General features: G+C 44.1%; 1 protein-coding gene across 2 annotated transcripts in view; it reads right to left on the reverse strand.

Moving 5' to 3' along the window:
* Positions 1-23630, reverse strand: part of FAM114A1 (family with sequence similarity 114 member A1) — a 78840-nt gene that overhangs the window by 16493 nt on the left and 38717 nt on the right. For both annotated transcript variants that reach the window (XM_008017631.3, XM_038008626.2), the window contains 4 exons: positions 22081-22215; positions 15643-15795; positions 7259-7382; positions 744-835 (listed from right to left, as the gene is read on the reverse strand). In XM_008017631.3, the coding sequence (XP_008015822.3) occupies positions 744-835; positions 7259-7382; positions 15643-15795; positions 22081-22215 (504 nt within the window). The remainder of the gene's footprint in view (positions 1-743; positions 836-7258; positions 7383-15642; positions 15796-22080; positions 22216-23630) is intronic.

The raw sequence follows: 23630 nt of genomic DNA on the forward strand, positions 1-23630 counted from the left end.
TCCCTTTTTTTTTTTTTTCTGTCGCCCAGGCTGGAGTGTAGTGGCCGGATCTCAGCTCACTGCAAGCTCCGCCTCCCGGGTCTACGCCATTCTCCTGCCTCAGCCTCCCGAGTAGCTGGGACTACAGGCGCCCGCCACCTCGCCCGGCTAGTTTTTTGTATTTTTTAATAGAGACGGGGTTTCACCATGTTAGCCAGGATGGTCTCGATCTCCTGACCTCGTGATCCGCCTGTCTCGGCCTCCCAAAGTGCTGGGATTACAGGCTTTTCCCTTTTTTTAAAATTTGAGATGGAGTCTCACTCTATCACCTAGGCTGGAGTGCTGTGGCACAATCTCAGCTCACCGCAACCTCGGCCTCCTGGGTTCACGCGATTCTCTTGCCTCAGTCTCCCGAGTAGCTGGGATTACAGGCATGTGCCACCACACCCAGCTAATTTTTGTATTTTAGTAGAGACGGAGTTTCACCACGTTGACCAGGCTGGTCTCAAACTCCTGACCTCAGGTGATACACCCACCTCGGCCTCCCAAAGTGCTGGGATTACAGGCATGAGCCACCGCGCCCAGCCCCTCCTCAAATCTTAGTCACAGACCTCAAACTCCTCTCCCGGCACTATGCCTTATAAGATTTGGGAGTTTTCCATTTCAGATGCATCTCTGGAACTTTACAACAGAGACTCTTCCCTGCATTTTTTTTTTTTTTTTTTTTTTTTTTAACCAGAAACTATAAATCAGACAGTGCTGACCTTATTGAGTTTGTCAGGTGTGGCCGCCACATGTAATTCAAAGAGAAGTTCTGTAAGCATGCGAGCAAATTCTTCTCCCTTTTCTTCTAAGCCTAGAAATAGAACACGACAGAAGAAGCATGATTTATTTTTCATCCTTCAAGATGTGGCAGCTTCCCCAAAGTTACAATCTGCAGTTGGGGTAGACTAAGTGGAGGTTGTAGCAGCCTGCCCGCCAGCCACTGGGCAAAGATGAATGTCTTCCATTCATGAGCACGGCAGTGAGGCAGCAGATGCATCCAGGTGCAGGGCCGCTGAAGTCTTGTTGCTTGGCAGCTACAGCAGGGACACCCCCAGGCCAACCCAAAGGCAACAAGAGGGCAAGGAGGGACCTCCCCTGTCTTGTTCACAGCTACAGGTGGTCAGCAGCTATTTGCTGAAAGAAGGACTGGATGAACAAAGGCATGACCTTTCTCAGGCCTAAGGGACCTGGGACAACATCATATTTATGACTTTGATATTGTTATGCTTAGCACTGCGACCCTAATGATACCCAGGTGCCCTTTTATGTTCACAGAGCCACAGTGCTAAACAAGCTGAATTAGTCTCAACCATCTCTCCAGAGAAATTTCCCAAGGTTCCCTAGGATACCTGGCTGGTCCTACAATATTTCTTAACGATCTGTCTTCCTTTCACCCTGGAAGCTACTGAGGGACAGAGACAGTATTTCTTCCGCTCACTCTTGAATCCAGAGCATCTAACACAATACCTCACATATAACAGGCGCTAAAATGAGTATTTACAGAATAATTTATTAATACATTGCCTAATATATAATATGATATACTACTATATATAACAGATAGTATACATATTAAAATATCCTATATCATAAAATAAAAAAATTAGGATCATTGTGGGCAATAAAGAGATCGTTAAAGGTTACAATCTTACTTTTCTCTTTTGAAGTATCTGCAAGGCCATGCCATTTTTAACGTTTCTGAAAGGTGCCAAAGAATTGATTCCACATGGGTTTATTACCAGTTTGGGGGAGAATAAAAGAATCATTTATCTCACCTGACTACACGCTCTCAGCCCTCTCTAAGAAGAAAATACTGTGGCGTATGCCAGTGTGGGAAGGCGGAGCCTTGAGGGGGACTAAGCCATGTGAGAAACACTGCATCCAGCCCTCGTCTGGAGATGCTATTTTCTGTTTTATGGACAAAATCGTTAATCTGCAGCCCATGAAGATAGCCTGGCATAGCTTGTAGGTATTTATTCAAAACATTTGGCTTAGATTCGTTTATTATTACCTATAACTCATACATTCTCATGAGGGAAACAGATAATCAGATACGAGAACTCGTAACTCACACATATAACTCATATATTCTCATGAGGGAAACAGATAATCAAAACAGATAAGCAGACCAGGCACGGTGGCTCACACCTGTAATCCCAGCACTTTGGGAGGCCGAGGTGGGTGGATCATGAGGTCAGGAGTTTGAGACCAGCCAGGCCAAGATGGTGAAACCCCATCTCTATTCAAAATACAAAAATTAGCCGGGCACAGTGGCGAGTGCCTCTAATCCCAGCTACTCAGGAGGCTGAAGCAGGAGAACTGCCGGGAGGTGGAGGTTGCAGTGAGCTGAGATCGCGCCACTGCACTCTAGCCAGGTGAAAGAGCAAGGCTCCGTCCCAAAAAACAGAATAAAAAAAAACAGATAAGTAAAACATTGATGTCAAGGGATAAGTTTTATGGAGAAGTATAAACAGGGCTAGCTGGGGTTTAGGAGTTTTAAATAGGAGGTGCTGTGGTCTGAATGTCCCTGTCCCCTCCAAACTCATATTTTGAAACCTAATACCAACGTGATGATAATAGGAGGTGAGTCTTCAGGGGTGTGATTAGATCATGAAATGGGGAGCCCCCATGAACGGGATTAGTGCCCTAACAAAAGAGGCCTCAGGGAGCTAGCTGATCCCTTCCACCATGTAAGGACAAGCTAGAAGGCACCATCTGTGAACCAGAGATCAGGAGCCCTCATTAGACACAGAATCTGCCAGCACTTTGAGCTTCGACTTTACAGTCTCCAAAACTGTGAGAAATAGATTTCTGTTGTTTATAAGCCACACAGTCTATGGTATTTTGATATAGCAGCCTGGAGGAACTAAGACAGGAGGGAAGCTAACGAAGAAGGTGACATTTGAGTAGTGTGCTAGAGGAGGAGAGCAATGAGCCAGCCACAAGATGTCAGGGGAAGAGTCTTCCAGCAGCAGTGCAGCAAGAGTAGAGTCCAGGAGGACGTGTGCCTGGTTCGTCCATGGGAGCGAAGGGTGTCAGCGTGGCTGCAGGCAAGTGAGGGGGGTGCGTGTAGGGAGGAGGGAGAGACGGCTGTCTTTGCTCATGATGAAGCCACAACAAGCAAACCATTTTAACCCAAAGAGGTAAGTGCTCTAAGGGGGCTTTTGCAGCATATAATCCAGTTTTCAGAGGGGTGTGAAGCAGGGTTCCTGGAGCAGGTGATGCCTGAACAGAGCCTTCAAGAATGAGAATGCATTAAGCACACAAAGGGAGAGTTGGAGGGCTAGACAGTCTCAGAGACAGAGAGATAGAGACACAGATAGAGATAGAGAGGGCCAGGCACAGTGGCTCACACCTGTAATCCCAGCACGTTAGGAGGGCGATGTGGTTGGATCACTTGAGGTCAGGAGATGGAGACCAGCCTGGCCAACATGGTGAAACCCCATCTCTACTAAAAGTACAAAAATTTACCAGGCGTGTTGGCACGTGCCTGTAATCCCAGCTACTTGGGAGGCTGAGGCAGGATAATCGCTTGAACCCAGGAGGGCGGAGGTTGCAGTGAGCTGAGATTGCACCACTGTACTCCAGCCTGGGCAACAGAATGAGACTCTATCTTGAAAAAAAAAGGAGTGGGAGAGAGAGACAGAGCTAGAGAGCTAGATTGATTCCATCAGAAGCTGAGATTCTCTCTGCTGGGCAGAGGTCTTGGTCTAGTCTTCCCCAGGGAGGGACAGTGAGAGGGGCTGGGCTCACCTGGGCAGCATCGACAAGGTCTCCTTCCCAAACTGCCTGCCCCTCACCCTGTATGAGGCAGTGTTGCAGAGCACAGAGAGTCCTGGGCTGGGATTTGGAAGGCATAGGTCCTACCCAGCTCCTGCATCTGGTGGTTCTGTGGCCTGGGGCCAGCCACAGAGCTTCCTCAGCTTCCACCGCCTCCTCTGAAAACTGAGGACAATAAAACCCACCCATCTCCTCTTTACAGCTGTTATAAGGACCAAATACTACAACAAACGTGAAAGTGTTTCGTAAACACGAAGTTTTATGTAAACAAATAATTATGTGCTACACTGATACAAACATAGGGAGATTAAAAGTATTTGGGAGGAATCAACACTAAATTAAGATACAAGCACTTTGTAGAGCTCCAGCTTTTAAAGGTGTATTAATTCTGTAAAACATACACCAACAACTTTTAGAAGCGATTTTAGAAAAAAAAAATCATAGAGAAAAATGGAGGTTGATAAAAACAGATGATAATAAATGTTGCAGCAAACAATACCTATTACTACAATTCTTGGTCTGTATACATGGCTGAGAAGATCTTCACCAGAGCAATAAAAATAGAAAATGGCCTTTTAAAATCTCTTCTCAGCCATGATAAATCAAATTAAGGGATCTATGGCAGTGTGATAAAATTACACTCTGCTGGAAAAACAAACATGCAAATCATTAGCTAACATTATTACATGCAGAGGAGACCGATATTAAATTCATCTAAAAATGATAGTTTATTACATTTTCTGAGAGTACCAAATAAATTATTTAGTTGTTAGGAGGCTTTTAGGAATGTAATGCTTACAAGGAAAAAAATGGATGAAAATGCTCGGTTTTCTTTCAGAATTTTGCTCCTGGATTTTCTGCTCGATTGCTCCTGGATTTCTCCCACTGCAAAGGTTCCTTTCTATAGCGTTTGCATAATCCCAGAACCTTTCTGGAGTTGTGACACTTGATAATTGGACTGATTTAATGACAACATCTCTATTCTTCTCTCCCAGTTCTTCATTAAGTTTCTGAATGACATTTATTTATTAAATTAAGTTAATTAACATTAATAGTGTTTTGATAATCTGGAGATGCCCTCTTGGGAAAACTGATATATTCTGGGAGATAACAGGGTTTTGTCAATTAAGGCGAGGCAGACCTCCCATTGCTAAAGCATGCTATGCTGTTCAGCACTTCAGGTTTTTCTGTGTGTATGTGTGCATGTGTAGTAGTTAAAGAAACCGAATTTATTGAAGGTCTACACTAGACTAGAACACATCACTTATAGCAACATTTTCTATTTAAGTTGAAATTAGGTTTCCCCTCCAAGAAATAGCACCAGTTGGGGATGTAATACTTCTTTAATTACACTGGCAACAATGTCTCCTTGATGTTAGGGGGAATCTGGGATTCTCTTTTTGTCCTCTCTAAATGACACCCTTAATAGGGCCAAGGTCTACCTCAGACATCATGACTCTTGAAGAGAAATAGCTTGATTCCTTTTGGTGATTGCTAGAAAGGGGCATCTGTTAGTTCACCCTGGGTCCACAAGGGGAGCTACATGACCTTTAACAGCTAGTGTTTTAGTTTCTTCATTAGAAAAACAAAGACAAGGCTGTCATCCTTTGTGACTCTGGGAGGAACATACTAATGCTCAAAAACATGATTCCCAACTGTCTCTGATACGGCCTCTTTCTATGCTTCAGTATAATTGATTCTTTTATTTTGATGCAATGAGCATAAATCTCATTAAGCTGAAGGCATGTAAGGTCAGTGTGTGGGGCTAAACAGGGAAAGGGTGTCTAAATGACAGTTTCTGAATGCTTAGAATAATTTTGCCCTGAACATCAAGGCTCAAGCATTTGAGCTCTTGTGTCAGAGCTTTGATTAAAGGAATCAAAACACGTCTGGGCACAAAACACTGCCAGAGATTTGAGAATGCACATTCTCATTACTTTGCATGCCGGGTAATAACAGCAAGCATAATACATGAAAGTTATACTTTATTGCACCTTTACTTTTTCCTGGCACTGTGTTAGCACTTTAAGTAATAAGCACAGCTAACATTTTTGAGCAGTTATGTGTGCCAGGCACTGTAATATATGTTTTTACATATATTATCTAATATGACCCTTACAACAGCTCTTGAACCTGATATCTATACACACACACACACACATATATATACACACATATATCATTGTCTCCATTTTACAAGTGAAGATACTGCATTTCAGAAAGGTTATATAACTTGTTTAAGGCCATATAGCAAGAAAGTGGTGAAAATGTTTCAAATGGGACCCTTCCAAAGGTCCTAGGAGAAGCCAGACCTGTCTCTGAGGTTGTCTGACCTTTCAACGTAACCTACACAAAACAGCTGAGGGGTGCTGGTTATTACGTCGTAAGAAATCACTCTTCATGTACACAGCAAATGTTTTACTCTCTTCTGCTCCCAAATGGACAAACCTAAAGGAATCATTAACCATGCCCCACTCTGAGAATAAGGTTTGCCCTCTTAAGGAAGCCTTGCTTCTCATAAAATAAGTTCTAATCTCCTTGGGGTCCAGTTATTATCTGGGTGGAAGATTACTGGGAAGTGTGATTGCCAGCCTGATGTAGCACGCTCTGGTGCACTGTCAGAAGACGGTACGGCCTTTGTCAGAACTGAGCTTTTTAGGTAGAGGATAGGACACCTGCAAATATACCCGAACACCTATAAATTAAAAGGAATAAGAAAAATATACAAAACAATTCAGGGAAAGATGTGCCCACCATTAACATTAATCACACTAAATAACTTTCACATGCGGATAAAAATTATAAGTGCAGCATAGGCTGGACGCGGTGGCTCATGCCTGTAATCCCAGCACTTTGGGTGGCCGAGGCAGGCGGATCATGAGGTCGAGAGATCGAGACCATCCTGACCAACATAGTGAACCCCCGCCTCTACTAAAAATACAAAAATTAGCTGGGCGTGGTGGCGGGCACCTGTAGTCCCAGCTACTCGGGAGGCTGAGGCAGAAGAATCACTTGAACCTGGGAGGCGGAGGTTGCAGTGAGCCGAGATCGCGCCACTGCACTCCAGCCTGGGCGACAGAGTGAGACTCTGCCTAAACAACAACAACAACAACAACAACAACAAAAAGTGGCAGCATAAACTCTAGTCATCAGAGCTCTGTTTAGCACATTGCAGTCTTCCTTCATCTGACCATATGCATTTGCATTTATTGTAAGCCCGTAAAGTGCCAGGGATTGTGCCGAACACCAGAGGAACAACAGGAGTTCCCACCCAGTGAGAGAGAGTCATATAAATCAATGTGACCCGCTCCTGTAACAAGAGCAGATGCACAATGTATTTTGAAAGCATGGAGGAGGAGCACTTGAATTAAATAATTCAAAGGGCTGTGTTCATTAATAGCAGTTTCATAAGGATTATACCAAACAGTTTGTCTTGCTATTTATTTTCCTTTACCTTGTTCTTCTTGACTTTCTTCATTCTCTAATTCTTTGGCTGCAAAGATGTCTTTAATGGAAATTAGGTCATTTTTTAAGAGTTCCAGCTTCTCTCCATCAAGTGATGCTAAAAATGACTGAACCTGAAAAAAGAAATAGGTCAGCATAACTGTCATCTTTTATTCTCATTAATAACGTTTACATACAGCAGTCCCCAGTTTTCCCAGGACCAAAGTGCTTCATGGTGTGGGAGATATCGCTGGGTTGAATGTTGGCTTGATGCATATTAACTGTGCAACTTTGGGCAAGTTAGATAAACCCTCTGGGTCTCAGTTTTCTCATTTTTAAAGGGAGCTCCCTTGTGGAGCAAATGAGATAAAAAATGTGAAATACATTGCACAACTGTACATAGTAGGTGCTACGTAAATGGTGGTGGTAGCTCTTCTATCACAGTGGTTAAAAATGCAGTTCGACATCAACCCTGCAGTCAAATATCAGCTCCTCACTTACTATGACCTTCGGTCACTTACTTAACCTTTTAATGCCTCAGCTTCCTTATCTGTAAAATGGAAACTAATTGCACCGACCTTATAAGGTTATTCTGAGGGTTAAATGAAGTAATCTACTTAAAATACTTAGAGTGATGCTCAATACTTATAAATACACATGTATACAGCCGGGTGCGGTGGCTCACGCCTGTAATCCCAGCACTTTGGGAGGCCAAGGCAGGCAGATCACGAGGTCAGGACATCAAGACCATCCTGGCCGACATGGTGAAACCCCATCTCTATTAAAAATACAAAAATCAGCTGGGTGTGGTGGCACGTGCCTGTAATCCCAGCTACCCAGGAGGCTGAGGCAGGAGAATCCCTTGAACCAGGGAGCCAGAGTTTGCAGTGAACCGAGATTGCGCCACTGTACTCCAGCCTAGCAAGAGTGACACTCCGTCTCAAAAAATAAATGAATGAATGAATAAATAAATAAACAAACACGCATCCATATGTAAACTTAAATAAATAAGCATTCTATTGATGCACATATATACTTCCTAGATGTCAGTTACCACACTGGGGTTACAAAAATGCACAAGACACATTTTTCTTCTCCAACATCTTGCAGTCTAAAGGAGTGAGGCCGTATCAATTAAGAACGACCATGACAGGCATGAGAGGAGGGTACAGTGGAGGGAGGCACTAGGAAGGGCGCTGTCCTTCCCCCTTGGGGAACTGAGAGGGTACACACAGGGAGGACTTCACAGAGGAGGTGATGCTGGGACTGACGTCATCCCTGCTCCTTGTCTTTAGAGCTCCTCTTTTGAAACTATCCTCCATACACAGTTAAACATTATTTGTACAGGCCAGGCGCGGTGGCTCACCCCTGCAATCCCAGCACTTTCGGAGGCTGAGGCGGGAGGATCACTTGAGTCCAGGAGTTTGAGGGCTCAAGTGATCAACATAGTGAGACCCCATCTCTATAAAAAATTTTAAGGCTGGGCACAGTGGCTCACACCTGTAATACCAGCACTTTGGGAGGCTGAGGCAGGCAGATCAGGTCAGGAGATCGAGACCTTCCTGGCTAATACAGTGAAACCCTGTCTCTACTAAAACTATAAAAAATTAGCTGGGCGTGGTGGTGGGCACCTGTAGGCCCAGCTACTCAGGAGGCTGAGACAGGAGAATGGCATGAACCTGGGAGGCGGAGCTTGCAGTGAGCTGAGATCGCGCCACTGCACTCCAGCCTGGGCGACAGAGTGAGATTCCGTCTCAAAAAAAAAAAAAAAAAAAGTAAGAAAATTAGCCAGGCATGCTGGTGCACACCTGTGGTCTCAGTTGCTCAAGAGGCTGAGGTAAGAGGATTGCTTGAGCCCAGGAGTTTGAGGCTGCAGTGAACCATGATTGTGCCACTGCACTCCAGCAAGATCCTGTCTCAAAAAAAAAAAATAATAATAAAGAATTATTTGTACAGATGGCCACTTATTCTCTGAAGATTGATTTGAATTTCCAAAATGGTAAAAGGGTGCAGGGAAGGTACCTTATAAAGTATTAAATATAAGTATAAAGTAGTAAAGTTTTACTTTTTTCATTCTGCAGGTCAAACTCTTGCTCTGGAGAGAGAGATAGCAGTGGAGCCGCAGTCCTCTTTGGAATAGGTTTTAATATTCACTATGTTAATAGATGAGCACATCAGGATAAGTGAGAGAGGTAGAGAGGGCATCTGGAATACCAGGACACCATTTTCCTAAAAGTTGCTAAAGCACATCGCCAGGGCATAATGTAGCCAGCGCCGAGGCTCTGGGAGGAAGCTCTGCAGGAAGTCATCGACACAAAACCCATTAGCGTGGAGTTCAGCAGGTGGAAGTAAACATGCCCAGCTTGATGGCTGCACGCCACTCCGTTCCGCCCTGACCTTCTCAGACTCTTCATTTCAGTTCACACACTCATGTGTAGGGGTCAAGGTCCTAGATGCACATCAGCATATTCTTAGGCTTCGGATCTACTTTCTAAACAGCAGTTTTCTAACATTAATTATTGAATAAATGTGTTTGAACACCATGCTTAGTGAAAATGTATGCAGACCTGTGGAACATCTGCATTTGTCCATGTCTTCTGGCGGATGGCAATCATCTGGAAGGAGAAGCATTGGGGTTTTCCGTTTGGGGCACCCCTGGGAAGGGTTCTCTTTAGCGAAGCACTCTTTCGTCAGCATCTTTCCACTACAGCATCTCTCCTGCTTTCTCCCAGCTCACTGCATTATGCCAAGGCCATGTGCATTGAGTCTTTAGTTCAATCCAATAATAAACAGGACATAATCGCACACTCGTCCATAAATATTTGTGGAATGCTGACTATATGCTTGGCACCGTGCTGAGTGTTGTTCAGGACACAGGGTAGAGAGGCTGTCTCATAAATCTTTTCCTTGAAAGGAGGTGTGTACTGCCATTGTAAAGATATTTGTTTGCTATTTCTAACTATGGAGTATAATGGTGATGAAAATGATTAGTGTTCCTGTTTTTTTTTTTTTTTTTTTTTTTTTTTTTTTTTTTTTTTTTTTTTTTTTTTTGAGACGGGTCTCATTCAGCCACTCAGGCTGGAGTGCAGTGGTGCAATCTTGGCTCACTGGAACCTCCGCCTCCCGGGTTCAAGCAATTCTCCTGCCTCAGTCTCCTGAGTAGCTGGGATTACAGGTACACGCCACCACACCCGGCTAATTTTTGTATTTTTTGTAGAGATGGGGTTTCACCGTGTTGGCCAGGCTGGTCTCAAACTCCTGACCTCAAGTGATCCACCTACCTTGGCCTCCCAAAGTGCTGGGATTACAGGCGTGAGCCATTGCACCCAGCCGAAAATGATTAGTTTTTCTTTAACCTTTATCAAACACCACATCGCCATGCCTGTTGCCATCCTAGAATCAATCTAGTAAAATAGTAACAATAATAATTCCTTATATTTCCATGGTGGGGTCTGAGTTTCAGTCAATGAACTGTCAGCAGAGATGATATGCATCATTTCTGGGCAAGGCTTTTAAAACATGGGAGTGTTTTCTCTACACTCTGTCCTTACGCTGGTGCGACTCAGAAGACAATAAGGCCTCAGAGGGCAGGGAAATCCGACACTGCCGTTAGGCTTCAACACAGGGGAGTCCCCAGGCCCAAGAAATGGTCCCATCAGAGCCCACATCTCTGTTCTAGAACACTCTCCAGGTCACCAAAGGTTCCCTCTCACAGCCTGCATGGAACTCTTCCCTAGGCTGTGCTCCTGATAGTGGGACGGTGCCACTGGCTGTGTATCCCTCCGCCCAAGGGATGGCTAAGAGGTGGCTGCTTACAGCGGGTGTGGGTGGAGCTTGAACTAGGGCATCCTCCCACAGCTACATGATGTTTCCTGGGGTGAGAGACAGAGCTGCAGATAGGAGGCAGGTAGGCTGAAGCGGAGTGTAGAAATTTGAGGAGTCTGGGAATTCAAATGGGAACTAGGCCTTCCAGGTCATTATGCCAGTGTTTGTCAAGGTAGGAGGACATAATACATTTTCTTTAACAGTTTGTTTCTAAAGTTCTTTAACTTTTTAATTTTTATTATTTTGGAGATGGAGTCTTACTCTGTCGCCTAGGCTGCAGTGCAGTGGTGCGATCTCGGCTCACCACAACCTCCACCCCCAAGGTTCAAGCGATTCTCCTGCCTCAGCCTCGCGAGTAGCTGAGACTATAGGGATGTGCCATCACACCCCACTAATTTTTGGATTTTTAGTAGAGATGGGGTTTCGCCATGTTGGCCTGACTGGTCTCAAACTCCAGGCCCTCAGGTAATCCACCTGCCTCAGCCTCCCAAAGTGCTGGGATTATAGCCGTGAGCTGTTGTGCCCAGCCAGCTCACCCAGTTTTACATCTACCTTAGACCACAGGCAGCGCCACCATGCTTGGCTCTGATTTTTGTATTTTTAGTTGAGACAGGGTTTTGCCATGTTGGTCAGGTTGGTCTCGAACTTCTGGCCTCAAATGATCCATCCGCCTCAGCCCCCCAAAGTGCTGGGATTACAGGTGTGAGCCACCGTGCCTGGCCCAAAAATTATTTAACTTTTAAATACGTGGTATGTGTAGGGTTGCCAGATAAAATACAGGACGCCTAGGTAAGCTTGAATTTCAGATAAACAGTGAATATTTTCTTCATATAATTGTGTGTCCCAAATATTACATGGGACGTATTTGTACTGATAAAGTATTCATTGTTCATCTAAAGTTAAAATTTAACTAGTCATCCTGTATTTTTATTCGCTATATCTGTCAACCTCAGTCTAAGGCCCTATTTGTCTTCTTGCTGGAGGCCTGTGTACCTTGAAACAGGTCTAGTGGAGCCACAAGATGGACACAGCCTGTTCCTGAAACCCTAAAGGCAGGAATGCTGCCTGCTGACCAGGCACTCCTATCTTGGACTATTACAGGAGTGAAGAATAACTCTTACTGTTTTTGACCCATACATTTATAGGACTGTTTATTTATTTATTATTATTATTATTATTTTGAGACAGGGTTTCGCTCTTGTTGCCCAGGCTGGAGTGTAATGGTGCAATCTCGGCTCACCACAACCTCTGCCTCCTGGGTTCAAGTGATTCTCCTGCCTCAGCCTCCCAGGTAGCTAGGATTACAGGCATGCGTCACCATGTCCAGCTAATTTTGTATTTTTTTTTTCAGTAGAGACGGAGTTTCATCATGTTGGCCAGGTTGGTCTCGAACTCCCGACCTTAAGTGATCTGCCCGCCTCGGTCCCAAAGTGCTGGGATTACGGGCGTGAGCCACTGCGCCTGGCCTCTAGGACTGTTTATTGTAGTATCCAGTAACTATCATTACTAAGTCAAGACAAAAATTTATTTTCCTTACTATGAATATCACAAAAATCTCCAGGCTGGGGAAAGAAAGCAGAGCTTGTGGAGGCAATGGGCAAACTGTGCCCCTCCAAAGGCCAAAACTTCTTCCTAGAAACTAAGTCCTTTGGGGCTCTTTTGCAGGGGCCTGGGGCTGTTTCACAGCTGACAGCTGCGATGGAAGTCACCGCAATGGAATCATTCTCCACCACCATGATATCTTGTAATGTGTTTTTTACAGCAGGGCCACGCTCCCCTGTGATATTTTTAACAATAACAACAAATGTCTATGACATAAGAATGCATATAAAAATCAACTGTCATCAACATGTGCACATTATTGAGTGCCTACTTCCTTTCCGTGGATTATCTCATTTAATTCTGTTAATAATTCTTTTTTTTTTTTTGAGACTTTGAGACGGAGTCTCGCTTTGTCGCCCAGGCTGGAGTACAGTGGCACGATCTCGGCTCACTGCAAGCTCTGCCTCCCGGGTTCACGCCATTCTCCTGCCTCAGCCTCCAAGTAGCTGTGACTACAGGCGCCCGCCACCATGCCCGGCTAATTTTTTGTATTTTTAGTAGAGACGGGATTTCACCGTGTTAGCCAGGATGATCTCAATCTCCTGACCTCGTGATCGCCCACCTTGGCCTCCCAAAGTGCTGGGATTACAGGCGTGAGCCACCGCGCCCAGCTAATTCTGTTAATAATTCTGTGAGGTAGGTTTTATTATGCCCATTTCATAGATAAGGAGATTGAGGTAAGAGGGGTCCAAAATCATACAGCTTCTGCGTGGTGTGTGATTAAATAACGTCTGACTTCAGACCTTGCTTTTTTTTTTTTTGTTTTGTTTGTTTTTTTGAGATAGAATCTTGCTCTGTCACCCAGGCTGGAGTGCAATGGCACGATCTCGGCTCACTGCAACCTCTGCCTCCCAGGTTCAGGCGATTCTCCTGCCTTAGCCTCCTGAGTAGCTGGTATTACAGGCAGCCACCACCATGCCCAGCTTTTTTTTTTGTATTTTTAGTAGAGATGGCGTTTCACCATATTGGCCAGGCTGGTCTTGAACTGACGTCAGGTGATCTGCCCACCTCGGCCTCCCAAAGTGCTGGGATTAAGGCATGAGTCACTGCGCCTGGCTAAGAACTGCATTTTCTAGAGCACATCTTATTGGGCTATTGGATTCTGAATTTATGGGAGCAATTTTATGACTCCGTAAATTGTAAAGGGCTGATAACAATGCAAAGTCATTCTTGTCAATAGTCATGTGAATGAATTCTGTGCAGTGGGAGGACAACCTCCCCGATGTGGAAAAGCAGGTTTGTGTCTATTGGTATATTCATATATTTTTAAATTATTATACTTAAGTTCTGGGATACATGTGCAGAACGTGCAGGTTTGTTACATAGGTATACATGTGCCATGGTGGTTTGCTGCACCCATCAACCCATCATCTACATTAAGTATTTCTCCTAATGCTATCCCTCCCCTAGCCCTCCAACCCCCGACAGGCCCTGGTGTGTGATGTTCCCCTCCCTGTGTCCATGTGTTCTCATTGTTCAACTTCACTTATGAATGAGAACAGGTGGTGTTTGGTTTTCTGTTCCTGTGTTAGTTTGCTGAGAATGATGGTTTCCAGCTTCATCCATGTCCCTGCAAAGGACATGAACTCATTCTTTTTTATGGCTGCATAGTATTCCATGGTGTATAGCCACATACACACTACTCCGTACACATGTGTGCTTCTTTGGCTTTCTCTTTAAATCATTTATAACATCTGCCTGGTTCCCTGAATTAATTAATGAGCTAAATAAGTTCTTTAACATGGGTCATTTTGTATCTGTATGAGAGTCCCAATTTTGCTTTCTTTTGAAAATTATTCTTGAACAGTTTTAACCACAAGACTTTCCCTGAAGGCTCACGGATAACAAAGAAGGAAGTGAACAGAGTAACGTGTAGCTCCATCATCTGGGGCAGGGGACAGTGCCTCCGTCCTATTTGGTTCTTGGTTGCCTGTTATGTGGCAGATGTTGTCTTTCTCTGATTAGACAGGCATCAAGGATGGCTCAAAGTCCAAACATAAGAGGATAAGGTCTAGGGAGAGTCAAAAACTACTTCTCCATTCTAAGGCTCACTGACAAGTTGAGCTTCTTGTCTGGGGACCTGCCTGTCCTCAGCGAATGTCACCACGGCCCCTCCCTCTCCAGAGGCCCGGAGGGTTCTGCCTGGTGGCCTCCACTAGGAAACCACTCCGGAGTACAGTCAGCTTGACATCCACAACACAGCCATATATATATAGTTAAATAAGTTAACAGTTTCATGGCATTTAGAATGGTGGCTATGCAAGTGCCATGTAAGTGCTTGCTAAATAAACACACACACACACACACCCCACTATAGATACTTTAAGGGGGAAAAAAAAAAAATCACCAAACCCTGCCGATTTTTGCTATTCATCTTTTGCTTTCCTGGGACCAAGTGGGGAGCATGAATGTGCAGGGTCATTGAGTAGGCTGGGTTTCCCAGGTGTCTGTACGGGAGCATTCCCTAACAGAACCTTAACCTTCAGTGGGATAATCCTGCCCTTTGTCGCCCAGGAGTCCTAACAAGATGGCTGAATAAATAACTATATAACCCAGAAGAAAAACATATTAAAACCCTGCAGTCTAAAAGAAACATCAAGTGCTTTGTTTTCATTGGGTAGGAATGAAGATGTGGGCTGGCAGGACATCTCTGACCTGGGTACCAAAGGGAGGCAGAGGGCCAGAAGCCGAACAACCACATTTCTGAGCAGCCTTTTGCACCATGAGATGGGTGGATAGTGGTGGCTCTTACTGTGCCAGCCTTCTTGGGGCTGGGGTGGGGTAAGAGCTTGGCACAGGATAGAGAAGAGATGATATGGAGCTCACATTGTACAGTATCTGTGACCTTAGCACAATAATAATGAGGCTCTAAAAATGAGATCTTTTAAAGGCAGATTTTCCAGTTTCTTTCGTGTTTAAGCAACACGTGACTAAGCATGTCATTTCAAATGAGTAGTGCAGAGGTACCTTGCTTTCGCTTTCATTGGACAGAATTTCCAGGGCTTCCAGGTGTGACAAGCCTTGATATTCATCAAACAGCATCCCGTAGTGTGCAGTTCTCTCCATTGTGAGCTGCTGTGCCAGTCTCTGCTTCTCCTTCTCCTTAGCTTCCCTTAACATCTGCAGAAAGACACAATGTTTATACTCCGGATGTATATTTAAAAGCATCATTTCCTGTGTAAGACATGGGGGAGGTGGGGAGGACTGACTTTGTATTGGAGAGGGGGAGATTCTGGTCACTTTAGAATTTCTAAAAAATGATTTTTTTGATTGATGCTATTGATAACTTTTACATCATATCCTACTTCGCATTTTACACGTTCATTATGTGAAAGGCAAAACAAAGCAAAAATTCAATGTCTGGGAATAAACTGGTAAGAAACACACCTAAAGCTTTAACAGCGCTTTCCATTAAGGTGTTTCCCACATGTGTGATTAACTTTCTTATTTTCTTATTTTTATTTTATTTTATTTTATTTAGTTTGAGATGGTGTCTCACTCTGTTGCTCAGGCTGGAGTACAGTGGCACAGTCTCGGCTCACTGTAACCTCTGCCTCACGGGTTCAAGCGATTCTCCTGCCTCAGCCTCCTGAGGAGCTGCGACTAAAGACCCTTGCCACTATGCCCGGCTGATTTTTGTATTTTTTGGTAGAGACAGGGTTTCACTATGTTGGCCAGACTGGTCTCAAACTCCTGACCTCAAGTGATCCTCCTCCCTCAGCCTCTCAACGTGCTGGGATTACAGGTGCGAGCCACCGCACCCAGCCAATTTTCTTATTTTCTAAAGTCCCCAAATTTTCTATAATGAGTAAGTTTTATGGATGCTTGAAAAGCTGAATCTCTTATGACAGGATTAACTTTAAGTCCTGCACCTACACAGATGTCAAAGCAGAAATAAGCTGGTCTGATTTTTTCTAAGTTATAATTTTTTATTTATTTATTTTTGTTTTGAGATGGAGTTTAGCTCCTGTTGCCCAGGCTGGAGTGCAATGGCACTATCTCAGCTCATTGCAACATCCGCCTCCCGGGTTTAAGTGATTCTCCTGCCTCAGCCTCTCAAGTAGCTGGGATTATAGGCACCCACCACCACACCCAGCTAATTTTTTTGTATTTTTAGTGGAGATGGGGTTTCACCATGTTGGCCAGGCTGGTCTCGAACCCCTGACCTCAGGTGATCCGCCCGGCTCGGCCTCCCAAAGTGCCAGGATTACAGGTGTGAGCCACCACACCTGGCTGAGTTTTAAAATATTTTAAATTTTTTGTGTGTGGTTGTTAAATTTCCTCAATTTAAAAATAAATATAAATTCATAATGTATTTGTCATCATATACTTACTACAATTAAGAATATTAACTTAGGGCCAGGCGCAGTGGCTTACACCTGTAATTCCAGTACTTTGGGAGGCCTAGGTGGGCAGATCACTTTAGGTCAGGAGTTCAAGATCAGCCTGGCCAACATAGTGAAACCACGTATCTACCAAAAATACAAAAATTAGCTGGGCATGGTGGTGCATGCCTGTAATTCCAGCTACTCAGGAAGCTGAGGCGGGAGAGGCAGAGGTTGAACCCGGAGGCGCGGTGAGCCAAGATTGCACCACTGCACTCCAGCCTGGGCAACAGAGCGAGACTTGGTCTCAAAACGAAAAAAACAAAAAAGAATATTAGCTTGTAGATTCTTAAGGCTGGTTTCCAGAAATATGACTGTGAACCAAGTTTCCTCTCCCCATTAATAGCTTTTCTCGTGTTATTTGTTGGTTAAACAAAAAGACAACAAATAAACACAAGCCCATCAGTCACTCTCAATTTTTTGCACTTGCGTTCTTTGATTCTAAGCATCTTTTATATGATTCCTCATTAAGTTTACTGAGGCATTACGTTTATGGGGTTAATTTCTGTGGAGAGCTCTGTAAAGACACTGGCCACCACCAGAAGGTCACGGGGAAGAGAACTAAAGAATATACTTTGGTTTTTATTGTGTGCCAGTGAAACAATCAGCCTCATTTCCTTTCGGGTTCTTGAGGTTGTCTGCCAAGAACCCACAGGGCCGCAAAGAGAATTCTCTCTCCTGTCTGTCTTTAAGACTAAATTAGCACAGACTCTGAATTTTAAAGTTTTTCAATCAACCCAATGAAACCATCACTGGAAAATTTTAACACTGGCAATAAAAACTAACTACCCCCACTGATCTCAGGAGTTGGTGGTGGTAAAATAAAATAACAAAGTGACACTGAAATCACTTCCTTTCTCTACACCAGCTTCCACCTGTGAATCTGGGCTTTGGGAGAGAAGAAAGAAGGGATGAAATTGAAGAGAAAGGGAAAGGGTCACTCTGGAATGATGTGGACTCACTCAAAACTGGGGAGTAGGCCAGTAGGATTACGGTGGCTCACACCTGTAATCCCAGCACTTCGGGAGGCTGAGGTGGGCTGATCACTAGGTCAGGAGTTCGAGACCAGCCTGGTCAACATGGTGAAACCCTGACTCTACTAAAAATTCAAAATATTAGCCGGGCGTGGTGGCGGGCACCTGTAATTCCAGCTATTCAAGAGGGAGGCAGGAGAATCATTTGAACCTGGGAGAGAGAGGTTGCCGTGAGCCGAGATTGTGCCATTGCACTCCAGCCTGGGTGACAGAGTGAGACTCCATCTCAAACAAACAAACAAACAAACAAACTGGGGAGTGAAATTAAAGCTGCCTAAGGGATAACCAGCTTGACAAGGGATGCTGGTTCTATTTTCCCACTGGAAAAGAAAGGGAAGTTGGTGTCAATAGCAGGGAATGATGCTGGCCTGGAAGAGTTTCTGACACAGAGAAGCTATGGAGACTTACATGTGTGGAATCCAAGGACTCCCTGTCCCCATGTTATTTGAAGAGTATTCCCTGTGCTTGGCTGGGCGCGGTGGCTCACGCCTGTAATCCCAGCAGTTTGGGAGGCTGAACTGGGCGGATCATCTGAGGTCAGGAGTTCGGGACCAGCCTGGCCAACATGGTGAAACCCCGTCTCTACTAAAAATACAAAAATTAGCTGGGTGTGGTGGTGCACACCTGTAATCCCAGCTACTCAGGAGGCTGAGGCAGGAGAATTGCTTGAACCCAGGAGGTGGAGGTTGCAGTGAGCTGAGATTGTGCTCCATCCTGGGTGACAGAGTAAGGCTCTGTCTCAAAAAAAAAAAAAAAAAAAAAAAAAGAAAGAAAGAAAGAAAAAGAAAGAGTATTCCCTGTGCCACTGGGATAAAAATACAGGAGAAATGTAGTTAGTGCATGCATGCATGCTTCTAGTTTCTATAGTTATGTATTTCCTTAGTGTGTAAAGGAAAAATATAACAGATTCCCCTGTGTCAGCTGATGTGAGCCTCATCTTTCCAGTTGTCCGAAAGACCTTGGAGCCATCCCTGACAGCTCCTTCTATCTCACAGCTCACATTCATTCCAACAAGCGATCTGGATCTATCTTCAAATTATACCCAGAATCAGCCATTCCTCACTACCTACAAGGCCTCCGTGCTGCACGGGGCCACGGTTATCTCTTGTTTAGACAGTGCAATTGCCTGCAGCGGAGGATGTGACAGTGCAACCTGCAGACCTCCCTCCTACTCCTGGGAGCATACATGCCGGACTTTGAAATCCAGCCTTCAGCCTCCCACAGCTCCTCCCTGCCAATCACTGGTGCAGCAGGGCACTAAGGCAGACCTGTTCCTGGAAGATGAGGTCTCCTTTGTCAGCAGCCTTTGGCTGAAGGGCTTTCCCGTGGCTTCGCCCAGGCTTTCCCAGGCCACACTGCAGTCTAGGACACTTCCACTCATTTTTCTCTCCCTCTTTCCTTCACTGGGATGGGACCAGCATCTTGGTCTAATGGTTCTCCCAGCCTTCCTGGGCTCCCTCCCCATTTTCTCTCTCACACACACTTCCCCTAATGAAATCCTTGCACATTTAAGCCCATGTAAGCCCATCTTGGTGTCTGTTTCTGGGAGGGCACAGACTGATGCTCATTCTAACCAGTCTCCCTGCCCTTGGTCCTCCCAGCCAATTTTCTACCCAGGAACTAGAGGGGTCCTATTAAAGCACAGATCAGATTCTGTCACTTCTTTTCTCAAAATGCTGCAATGGTTTCCCCATTTCACTAACAGTCAAACCCAAGGTCCTTACGAACGTCTGTCACTCCCCATCACCACTCTGGTGTCCTCTTCAACAACTCTCACCCGGAGCTCACTCCTCTCCATCACGGGCATCCTGCTGTTCTGTGTTCATACCAGACACTCCTGCTTCAGGGCCTTTGCATGAGTTCTCCCTTGGCCTGGAATGAGCTTTACTCAGGTTCCTGCATGGTCAACGCTCTCATCTCCTTCAAGGATTTGCTCACATGTCATCATCTGCCCAATCACTATCCTACTTAACACTCAGCCTGCCCCTCACACCCATACTCCTGATTCCTGATCACCTCTTCCTGTTCTACTTTGTATTTTTTCCCATGGCACTTGTCACTTTCTGAAATACCAGATATTGCCTTCCACATCCCCTCTCCATGAGGCTGGCAGTAAGGCATTTCAAGATGATGGGGCCAGAAGATGTGGGCTCAGAAGTGTGCTACCCATGAGAGCCCCCTGGGACCAACCTCCTGTGTGAGCAGGATGTTCATGCTGCACTTTGTGAGAACGAAAGGCAAACCTTTTTGTTCTAAGTCACACTGATACTTGGCGGTGGTTGTTCTTTTATGACATCTAGTGCGAATTACCTAACTAATACTAATCTATTCTCCTCCTCCTCCTCCTACTCCTTCTTCTTCTCCTTCTCCTCCTTCTCCTTCTCCTCCTTCTCCTTCTTCTTCCTTCCTCTTCTTCTTCTTCTTTTTTTTTGAGATGCAGTCCCACTCTGTTGCCCAGGCTGGAGTGCAGTGGCACAATCTCAGCTCACTGCAACTGCCACCTCCCTGGTTCAAGCAATTCCCCTGCCTCAGCCTCCTGAGTAGCTGGGATTACAGGTGCTCGCCACCACATCCAGCTAATTTTTTTTTTTTTTTTTTTTTTTTTAGTAAAGACAGGGTTTCATCATCTTGGCCAGACTGGTCTTGAACTCCTGACCTCAGGTGATCTGCCTGCCTCGGCCTCCCAAAGTGCTGGGATTATGGGTGTGAGCCACCGTGCCCAGTCATCTATTTTATTTTTCAAGGAGCAGGAGGGTGATGGTCTAGATGACCCTGCAAAGTCCCTCCCTGGACTACAACATCAGAGTGCTCATACTTGGGTTATTCCAGAAGAGGCAAGAAGAAATAGCCTCAAACAAAAGCTTCTAGGGGTTGCCATGAACATATTCTCAGTGATAGCTGTTCATGAAGGCAACCTTCATGGGTTCCTAGTACTAAGTCCTGCCTGTGACGTTTACAAAATCCACTGCTGCATCAGCTGCCTCTGATTTCAGGAAAGCACAGAGGCCTGGTGTATCAGTCTCTCATGGAAGAGGTGGACTGGGGCATGCCTGGACTGTGCGGTAAGTTAGGCATGTTTCAGCTGGAAGAGTGAGTCATTATTTGGAAAATAAGACAAATATTATTTCCAATTTTCTTAACTATTGTAAGTAAGCAAAGATAGATTGAATTCTTTGTATTATGTTTTGCAAGAAGGGCTGGAAAACTTTAGTGCTGCAAGTGTGAGAGAAGACCATCCTTGCACATATCAAGAGAAATAGAATATAAAATTCCAATGAGATACCATTTCCACCTATTATACCAACACATAATAACGACAATGACAACAACTAACGTTTCTGAGTGCTTACTAAGAGCTGGGTTCTGTTCTAACTCAGCTTAGCCTCAGAGCAAAGTTATTGGTAGGTATGTAAATTATCCCTGGTGTACAGATGAGTAAGCTGAGGCACAGAGGGGCTAAGTAACTTGCCCAAGGTCACACAGCTACTAAGTGGTAGAAATGGGATGCACACCATGACATAAATGGATCATCTTCAAGAAATAATATTAAGTGAATTAAGCAAGGAACAAGAGTGTGTTTAGTATGCTACCACTGGGTTGAAAAAGTATGTGTGTATTTATGTACATGTCTATCCACGTGCATACACATATACTTATACATCTGTATATTTATATATAGCTGCATCTATAGATCTATATCCATATCTACATGCTGTGCCCTCTTGGTAGCTCAGATAGGCCGTGAATTCATTTCTTATACCAGGATTCTCTGATAGAATCCTTAAGAAACTGTTAAAAGTGGTTGTCTCCTCTGAGGAATTAAATGACTGAGGAAATGGAGGTAGTAGAAGCTCAATTTTCTCTCTCTGCTCTTTCATGCCATTTGATTTGAATCACATGCTTTAAATTAGCTATTCAAAAAGATAAATAAAAACGTATTTATTTTATTGACTGAAAGAAAAAATCGCAAAAGTATATAATCCAACCTGAGACAAGGAAACAGTTCTCTCCATGAGCGTCTTGGTCCGCTTAAAGCCTGGGTCACTTTCTGCAAGGACATTCATGGTTTTCTTGCCGATGAATTCCAACGCATCAAGGCCTCCAGTTAAGACACTTTTACCCTGCAGATGAGATAACTGCATGAGATTAGATTTTTCGGTTTTGCTGTTTCGCAGCAGTCAGCAACTCCTAGGTAACTGGCACTATCTTCAAATATTAAAATCAATATAAAGTCACAATTTTTTCTCATCAGGAGATTTATCATCCATTTAACTCTATTTTCTTTTCCTTGGAAAAACATACGTTATATAATTTGTAGGACATACAATGTTATTAAAAATGATGCTTAGAAAAAAAAAGCATATAAAATAAAATTAATCCCTTTTTAATTTTACTGGCTCTCTGTGTATGAATAGATGTGTATCTAAGACATAAAATTAACAGGTGACCCAATTGCTGTTTTCTGTTTAAAAAAATGTTAACCCAAGTAACAGAGTTGCTTGGAGCAGCCTATTAAAATGTCAAGTAGTCCTGCTAATTTAGGGACTTCTTTAATCTAGGGCCCTGGAGGGTAAGAGCTTCAGGCTGTTTCAGATGGTTCTTGCATACTCTCAGAAACTAGCCATAACTGCCTATAATTAGTATATCCATGAAATAAGACACGTTGATTTCTTTGTACTTCTGGCTTTAGAAACTGGTGTATCATATAGTTATCCTTCTGCAAATCCCTTTGTCAATCATTGTTGCCTTTTTTAAAAGATTGAAAGAACCCAGACTTACTCACATAAACTATTCAAGTGAACAGAACTGTGTATATTTCTTTGCAACTCTTTCATACATACACTCCAACTGTATAACTGCAATTATAATATGCATACATCTGTTTTTTCCCACCATACATAAAAATGATATAAATTTTATTTTATTATGATATTATTACTGATATGCATTTTCCAATCTTCATAATTATCATTTAAATAGAAATACTGAATTTCATAGAATTAATATACTTTATTTTCATCTTGGGCATTTAGACTGTTTTTAGATTTGGGAGCCAACCAGTAATCTTGCTATAAATCAGATTTTTCAGTGCACACGCTTCAGGGGGATGATGGGACAGTAGCAATTCACACTTCTGTGTAATTTGACTTAGTGCCTGCTAACATCCTACGAAAAAATTATCTTATTGAGAATAAAATGGTGGAAGAAAGGACATAGGGATTTGTGTTAAGGATAGACCTGGAGGGGTAGTGTCTGGAACTTGGGAAAGAGGGGTCAAGAAGGTTGGAGAGAACCCAGAAAGGAATGTGAGGCTGCTGAAGACAAACTCAAGAGTGCCCTCTTGGGAGCCCAGATAGGCCGTGAATTCATTTCTTATACCAGAGATATTGACAGAGCTCCATTCATTTCCCATCCCACAAACCCCCACAGGGGTGGCTGACTTGTATTGCTATTTGACTCCTAAGACAGATTTGCTGCTCCTCCTTCACCCCACCCCAGTCTAGAGGTCCTCAAATAGCAAGGAGAAGACTGGTCA

The sequence above is a fragment of the Chlorocebus sabaeus genome, chromosome 27 (assembly GCF_047675955.1).
Source record: "Chlorocebus sabaeus isolate Y175 chromosome 27, mChlSab1.0.hap1, whole genome shotgun sequence".
In the NCBI taxonomy this organism is placed as follows: domain Eukaryota; kingdom Metazoa; phylum Chordata; class Mammalia; order Primates; family Cercopithecidae; genus Chlorocebus; species Chlorocebus sabaeus.